Source organism: Pectinophora gossypiella, chromosome 20 (assembly GCF_024362695.1).
Source record: "Pectinophora gossypiella chromosome 20, ilPecGoss1.1, whole genome shotgun sequence".
NCBI classification, from domain to species: Eukaryota; Metazoa; Arthropoda; class Insecta; order Lepidoptera; family Gelechiidae; genus Pectinophora; species Pectinophora gossypiella.
The window spans coordinates 439342-447921 of NC_065423.1; the positions used below are offsets into that span (position 1 = coordinate 439342).

Consider the following 8580-nt stretch of genomic DNA (forward strand, 5'->3'; position numbering starts at 1 on the left):
GTAATGTACCTCTCAATCCACACGATAGAAGAAGAAGATCATTTCATCATCTTATAATAATAATAATAATACTCATTTATTTCAGCCAATAAAGCCATAGTTATAGAAAAAATACAAAAAAAATATATACAGAATAAATTAAAATAAAAAGTAAAAAAAATATAAAGTATACAATAAAATAAAATATTAACCTTCATAATTATAAGGTTTAGTCAATGCAAACATTATAGAAGGAAAAATTGAAGGGAAGAGAGGAAGGGGTAGACCTAGGATAACATTTATGAAACAAATAAAAGAGAAGGTGCAGGTCGTGTCGTATCGGGAGGTGAAGGTTTTGGCGGGAAGAAGAGAGGAATGGCGGTTACTCCACCGACAAGAGCGCAGCTCTTAAATAGAGAGAGAGAGAGTCAATGCACGTTACTTTTTGTTTGCGTTCTGGTGTACACGATGCCAATGCTGAAATATCGGGCTGCGATATATGTCATTACATAAAGTCATTACATAAAGTAATATTATATGAGTAATCACACAGTTTTCAGCAAGTTGTGAAATATAACCTCAAGAAAGTCTTCATAGAGTCTTCTCCTAGGAGTTGTACTTCTTCATTATATTTGATATTCCTTGTAGTTCCAGTTCCAAGTTTTATTCAAGGTGTTGTCAACCACTTTGTGCTTTAGATGTAGTTTCACTGTTTCCATCTGAAACTTAATTACTTATGTATTAATTACATAAACTGCCTATATACGTCCCACTGCTGGGCACAGGCCTCCCCTCAATCAACCGGAGGGCGTGGTGGAGTATGCTCCATACCCCCTCCGGTTGATGTATTAATTACTAAACATAATTATTATCTAAAGGAAAACCTAACTGATTTGTTTTCTGAAAGATAATTTAAATTTGTATTGCAATAAAATTGTATTGTTTTTCCTTAACTCCTCTGCTAGACTGGGAGTAAAGAAAAAACAGAATGCGTTCAGCTGCCTATCTTCCCGTGCATGTCGTAAAAGGCGACAAAGGGACAGCGTCCTGTCGAACATGATGGATCATCTGTAAGAGCGATAGGCTGATCACCTATCATCATACGGTTTATCATTATCCACCTTAGGACTATGTATCAAAAGTGGCTGCAAATAGTTTATTAATTATTTGTAGTTCTGCCCACCCCTTCGGGGAATACGGGCGTGAGTTTGTGTATGTATGTATGTGTGTAAACAGTATGTAATTTGAGTAGAACACCATCTGTTCCATTATGTTTACCTGAGACATGTTACGCTCATACCCTGCGGGCGGCGGGTAGGGTCCGGTCGCGTACGGCTCCGGCGGCAGGTAGGGCCCCGGCGTTAAGGGCCCCGGCGAGTGAGGCCCCGGCAAATAAGGCCCTGGTGCATTAGGCCCCGGGACTGCAGGCTCCAAGTGCAACGGCTCGTACTCGTCAGACAGCCCGCTGTCCGGGGAGGCTCCCGGCAGAGAGTTCATGTACCCCTGCTGACCCAGCCGACTCTTGCGCACGCAGTAGTCGCCGGTAAACGGGTTCTGGTACGCTACCACTGTTCTGTTGATGGAAAAAAAGTCGTAAATACTTGTGGAAAGACATTGGAGAGGTCTTTGCTCAGCGATCAAGTGGGCTACTAATAATTATAAAAGATAACAGCAGGCATAATACACAACGTAACAATGTAATCAGAAGACAAGTTGGAGTAATATTTGATGTGTCGCTCATATAACAGTCTACTACATCGCCGGATAATGTTTTCCTCAATAATCGCTTATCACTATCGACCCACTAGGGTCAATTAATTCTTTCAAATATTCCTCTCAGACGACGCCCTAACCCGAGGTTCACGCCCAACTGGGCACCCTCAGGCCTGTCTTAAATTTTGTACTGGGTGAGAGCCTTCAGCGCTGCCCATTTGTCCGGCCAAGTAGTTAATGCAAATCTACAAAAAGTCACGTCAAAAAAAAGGCCAGGATAATATTACCACTAGTAAGGAATGTCTTCATATATCTCTACTATAATATAAATTAGTCTTTTAGGATTTCTTTACCGTTGGCACCATAGCAAATGTAAAAATTATAAAATCAAGTGGGTTAAAAAGACCATATTGTGGCAATTCACCTAAGAAAGCAAAATTGCTATTTGAATTTTTTTGACATTTAATTTATATGTGCAAATATCAAATTGCAATATTGCTTTTTAGATTAATCGCCTTAATGTGGCATTTTTAAGACCCCCGCTAGGGGCAATTAATTTATACACACACATAAACTCATGTCTATTACCCAACAGGGTTAACAGAGACTATGGAATTCCATTTGCTTTGATCCTGACACACTTCTCTTGCTTCCTACACATTCATCAATCGTTTCATACACGCACGCCGGTTCAGAGTAACTATTACATTTCGACAAGTGCCTAGATACCTACATTGCATAACGGAGTATTAAGAAGTTGATGTTAAGATTTTCAAAGTGATTCCGGAGATTCGTATTTTCTATTTGAGATACTTTCTTGAGAAACACTCTGCTGGGGAAACGGAAATAAATGTATCGTCCTGTCAACGAATAGTCGTAGGAGAACGGTTGCGGAATCTGATTCAGGAGTTTTTTTTTTGTCGTGACTTATTGTATGTATGCCGCAGATGGCATTAACTACTTGGCCGGACAAATAGGGAGGGCTGAAGGCTCTCACCCGGTTCAGAGTAGATCGTACTGACCCTTTCCTAAGGACATATCCAATTTGGTAAATGTACTTAATTAATATTGAATGTGAATAGAGAGGGGACAGTTGAATTGGAGCTCGTTTATGTATACAATAGATCTAGTTATTCCGGATGGGATCGATTCCTCGTCGTACAAACAGACAGACCGACTTGACGTGCTTCACAGAGCAGACTAATGCAATTCTAAAGCTGCAGATTGAATAGGCTACGTCAGCTGTTAAAGTGTCATTTAGTGTTAAAGACATTTTGAAATTCTCTTCTTCTATCGCGTGGGTAGTGAGGCGGATTACCAACCTCATCAACCCTTGTGTCAGGGACCCTGACACAAGGTTGAGCATCCTGGGTTCGAACCCCGGTCCGAAAGTAAGACGATTCGTGCTTCGGAAGGCACGTTAAGCCGTTGGTACCGGTTACTACTTACTGATGTAGTACGTAGTCGTCACTTGAGTCATGTCAGCGGCCTTTGGCGGCTCAATAGTAACCCTGACTCAGGGTTAAGTAAAATTAGGAGGCGTCTGCAGGGATCAGGGCCAATATTTAAATTACCTTAATTCTTCAGTAGATTCACCTTCCTTTTTATGTGAAAACAAAACCCTCGTGGGTCTTAGAAGAATTCTCATCTGCAAAAATTTTTATTTTTATTATTTATCTACCTATTACTTTATCTCAGAGGAGAAAAGAAAACAACACACAACACAGCAAACAGTTGACTCGACCATTATAGACGGTGATACGACATATCACGTTGGTCTATCAGAAAGCTCAGTATATCATTGGTACTCAGTTCATCTTGCAATGGACTCTTGTTAACTATTGGAAATATAGTCGTGAGTAAATTTCATGTATAGAGGTGGGAAATTCAAAAGCATAATTATTTTAAATAAACTTGATGGCAGTCAATTTTATTATATGGAGTTGATATTACATAGTTTCGAAACGTACCTGTTATATACATATTTTAATGTGCGTCCAAAAATAAAAATGTTTTTATGTGTTATGTTTTATTTGTCTAAATAAATGTAATTAGTGTTAATGTGAGGAGCTCGGTGGCGCAGCGGTTAACGCGCTCGGTCTGCGATTGTTGAAGTTAAGCGACTTTCGCGTAGGCCGGTCATAGGATGGGTGACCACAGAAAAAAAAGTTTTCATCTCGAGCTCCTCCGTTCTTCGGAAGTCACGTTAAGCCGTTGGTCCCGGCTGCATTAGCAGTCGTTAATAACCACCAATCCGCACTGGGCCCGCGTGGTGGTTTAAGGCCCGTTCTCCCTATCCATCCATAGGGAAGGCCCGGCCCCAGCAGTGGGGACGTCAATGGGCTGATGATGATGAGTGTTAATGTAAAACATTTAGAACAGCTACGTATAAGCCGTATATTAGTATGAGTTTTTGTTCTGATAACGTATACAAATATTGCTATTTTAAAAACTCACCATAAGGTTTATCATATCCAGCTTACGACATCGTACCAACGGTGGCTGCAAGTTGTCTTTGATTACTTGTGGATCTGCCCACCCCATTAGGGATTACGGGCGTGAGTTTATGTATGTATGTTTAAAAACTCAGGTAAAGCGGTAAATGGTAATATCAACTCTATATTACGGACCCGCCGCCGCCGCCGCCAAGTTTAGGTAAATGTGCCACTAACATTAGATAAGAAATAATACACAATGGATTCACCTTATAATACAACATTATTAATTTGAGAGCCACGATCTTGTCTGTGTAGCATTTTCCATGCTACTTTATAGGGCAAAATAGGGCAGTGGTTTTCCTCTTGCTTTCCGCCCCGCAGTAATCTGTGTGACGCGAGAGGGAAGGCGCCCAGAGAAATCTTTTTCAAGGTCATACTAGGCCACACATAATATATAATACAGTGTGTAGTTTTTTGGACCCGACAAACTTTAAGGGTGGATTCTACGAGTAATTTCATCGAGAAAACACCCCCAAATGTAGGGTGAAATCTCAATAAAATTTTTGCTGTTTTTTTTTACAAAAAAATTAGATTAGGTGCTTTTAACTTATTTTATGTACCTTTTTTGCAGTTGTGGATATTTTTATTCAATAGAGGCGACTTTTTGCAGATAAAAGCATTATGATTTTTTATGAAAAAGAAGAAAATGTAAAATTTAAAATTTTAAAATGAACGCCATTTTTGGAATATTGAGATTTGATCCCACATATGGGGGTGTTTTCTCGATGAAATTTCTAGTAGATTCCACCCTTAAAGTTTGTCGGGTCCGAAAAACTACACACTGTATATTTGTTAAAACTGTGACCCTACCTGCATACTCCGTATCAGTCGGTAGACGCAGAAGACACTGTATCCACACATAAACATTATCAGGAGGTACTGAAACATAATAAATAATGAAAGACTTCCCAGACTACCTTCCTCAAAATAATATAGATGGCGCTGTACAGATTTGCTTTCGTTTAACCTTTTAATTTGATGGATAATTGACATATTCATATTTTATCTTTGTTTTCGGGTATAAATGTTGACCCTTAGTATTACACCCAGGAACAACACATCTTCTACTCATTATTCTCTCTCTTTATTTAAGAGCTGCGTTCTTGTCGGTGGAGTAATCGCCATTACTCCATAAATAGGGCGTATAGGACGGTGGTTGCCCCAATCGCTTTCCGTTCCGCAGTACACCGCCCAATTTCTCAATCGGTGATGCTCTAGCTAGAGCCCTACCAGAATCCATTTCCTCGTACTGATACCGCTGCTGCCCGGCATCAGTGGTGCGCTCAACTCATTACTCATTATTATTCTGATCAAAATAAAAAGAAGCAATAGTTGGCAACATAATGATATACCACATCTGATACAAATATCACACATTTTTTTACATATTATGTCTCCACCATTACATTATCTATCCAAGCAATGAGAAATTAGGTAATTCTCACGCTAATTCTGAACAGCGCCATCTATATGTTTTTTGGGGAATGTAGCCTGGAAAGTACTTCAATATACGCATACATATGTAAACTTGCGCCCGAAATCCCTAATGAGGTGGGCAGAAACACAAAGACCACCACGGTCGGTTATTACGAACTGTAAGCAGCTAATCGTGTCAAACCTAAGACCTTAAACACAGGAGACTAATGAACTGACAACCAAATATAACATAACAAATACTTTATTGCACAAACAGGAAAAAAAAAACAAAATACGAAACAAAAGATAAATAGAATAAGTACAATATATAAACAAATATCTACCTAATCGGAATCCATGTTCATGCAAAATAAATGAACTTTGCTCGTGACCAGTTTCATATAAAATTTACATTGACAGATTGACAATCAGAACTCTAATAACCGACACACCTCTACGTGAACAATTCTCTATGACTATGAAACAAATCAATACAAACCAAACACACAAATCCCTAATTTGGTGCAGATCGTGTCGTATCAGGAGGTGAAGGATTTGGCGGGAAGAAGAGAGGAATGGCGATTACTCCACCGACAACAGCGCAGCTCTTAAATAAAGAGAGAGAGTCTTGAATATGCACCATTTATGTTCTATGCTGATCATTTATGATTTATCTTGTGATCAGGAGCAGGTTTGGCTGAAGGTTATCTAACATTACTTTGCTCTGGCCACCCTTATAGGGATGAAGGGTATAAGTCACCTAAGTTATCTTTGTAAATATGTGTATGTGTGGCACTTTGATAACACACTGCACCACCAAACTAGGTCAGAAAACATAAGACTTACCAAAATTACTAAAAGCACAATATCCACAACATATATGGCCGACATATTTATCACAGTTGCACATCACTGTTCATTATTACTATTATTTAATAAGTTATTTAATAAACTATGAAACAAACAACAAATTCCTGCTTCGTGTTATTAAGAATCTGCTACGAGATTCAAATTCTTGCAAAATGTTTTCTATTGGTCAGTTGTAATGCGTTTTTTGTTTCTCATTGGTTGATTTTAGAAATGCTCGCAGTTGATTGGTTATACTTTTGTGACGCAGCCAATGCGCCAATGGAATCTTGCTACAGATTGGGGATGAAGCAACTTCAGCAGATTTGTCAAAGATTAAGTAAAAATAGTGTGAGAGTGGTCGTAGTACTTTATAACTTTTTATATGAGATATTCTACAAAACCTGAGTCTTTTATTTCACTAAATTAAAATATATATATATTACCACGTAAACGCCTTTATGGAAAATCACATTTGGATGTGATTTTTGTTAACAAAACGTCGCAATAAACAAACTAGTTTCAATCCAAGTAAAAAAACGTCTCTTTTTTTCCCCGATTTAAATAAATTAAAATAAATTGAAATTTTGTTCAAGAAAATTACATCAGAATGTGACTTTTCAAAAGTGCGCTTACGTGGTTTTCTTTATATTTTGAATTAAAAAAAGAATATTTATGAATATTATAACCATTGTACCAGCTTGCTAAAAATGCCACTACTTAATTTGCTAGCCATATTTCACTCTCTCCCTCATTTGAAAACCTTCTTCTTTGTCTCTGAACCAGATATCATGCCATAAATTCTACTCCCCAACCAGTCTGCAGTCCTCTCTACTCTATGTCTTCTCCGGTCGGCTGGCGCCAGGCCTGTCGCGCCGTCTGGCTGCGATCTATACTTCTATGCTGCGAGTCTCGCCCTGTGATTGCAACTGCCCATCAAAACCCTACCTTCCGCTAACACATTTTGCATAACCCTCTTTTTTTCTTCGCCGCAGTCGGTTAAAAATAGATACAATAATTTATGCCTTCGTGATGTTGTCGATGGTAGAGTTAATTGGATATTGTAGTGGGGAGAATGGGTGTCATGTAGACATTTGTGGTAGGTATTTTTTAATGGGTAGTAATTAAACAAGCTTCTATTTAATAGCATTATTCGCATCTGAAAATCGAATTTGCCTTCTAAATTACTAAGACAGCCACAATCAACGCGCGTCTAAATAATATTATCTTAGCCAATAGTTATCTCCTAAGTAAGCCACTCTAAATATAACTCAACATGGTGGTTATTTTTTAGCATCTAAATTTGTGGCATGCATTCGAGTAGCTAACTTCTAAAATATTAATATACTGCATCAAAATAGTAATTCTATTAGCTTCAAATTTTATAACTCAATATGTTTAAAATGTAATACATCCTACATTAATTGATCCTCAAGTTTACCTAAAATTTTCATCAAATTCTATATTAAAGCCACTAATTTCAAGTACCTAGACGCTATTGGGGGAAAACAAAATTAAATACTTTTTTATTTAAAAATCTGTGTACTTATTATTAAAATACCATAATGAAAACGTACAGTTATGTAATTAAAAGTAGAAAAAAAACATTATTGAATAATTAACGCTGCTCGCGCTTTAGTTGGCCTTCCACGCTTTCTTTTCATTCCAAGCGGTTGTGCCTTAGCCTCTAATGGTGGCGTTACGAATTTCAGTCTGATTGCAAGGCCTACCACATGCTTACAGATGTATTTGCGTACATAGGCACTTCGTTTTCACTTTTAGACGTCATAATTAATTAATACTTATCGAAAACATCAATTTAATTACGCCGACACGCGCGAACAACAATAAACAAAACAAACACGGGAGGTAGGCACTCGTCTGCACATGAATCGAATGGCGCTCTCTGATTGGTGCAAATGGCCAGTCGCTGTCATCTCTCGCACTCCCGCCAAATCGTGCAGTGGCAATTTTCACGACAAACGAATATGAATTATTATTTTACGTGCTAAGTAATGATATATGATGTTGTCTATTGAAGCTTGAATTATTAAAAATAGAGGAGCTTGTATTGAAGCTGTAAAACGTAAAATGGTGATGAGTTGTAAAATCCGTGGTTGAGTTAGTA

General features: G+C 38.2%; 1 protein-coding gene across 1 annotated transcript; it reads right to left on the minus strand.

Moving 5' to 3' along the window:
• Window positions 1–518: 518 nt before the first annotated feature.
• LOC126375944 (uncharacterized) lies at window positions 519–6590 on the minus strand. Its single transcript, XM_050023052.1, has 5 exons — window positions 6453–6590; window positions 5001–5069; window positions 3267–3340; window positions 1258–1552; window positions 519–698 (listed from the first exon to the last, which is right to left on the minus strand). The coding sequence occupies exons 1-5, from the start codon at window positions 6495–6497 to the stop codon at window positions 606–608; spliced, it is 576 nt and encodes a 191-aa protein (XP_049879009.1). The 5' UTR covers window positions 6498–6590; the 3' UTR covers window positions 519–605.
• Between the last annotated feature and the right edge of the window lie 1990 nt (window positions 6591–8580).

What these genes read in the sequence shown, in the direction of transcription:
- LOC126375944 (XM_050023052.1), bottom strand. Translation starts at nt 6,497, where the DNA reads ATGTCGGCCATATATGTTGTGGATATTGTGCTTTTAGTAATTTTG. An exon ending in TTGTGCTTTTAGTAATTTTG is followed by an intron (nt 5,070 to 6,452) that starts GTAAGTCTTATG and finishes ATTATGTTTCAG; the next exon opens with TACCTCCTGATAATGTTTAT. An exon ending in GACTGATACGGAGTATGCAG is followed by an intron (nt 3,341 to 5,000) that starts GTAGGGTCACAG and finishes AAATTTTTGCAG; the next exon opens with ATGAGAATTCTTCTAAGACC.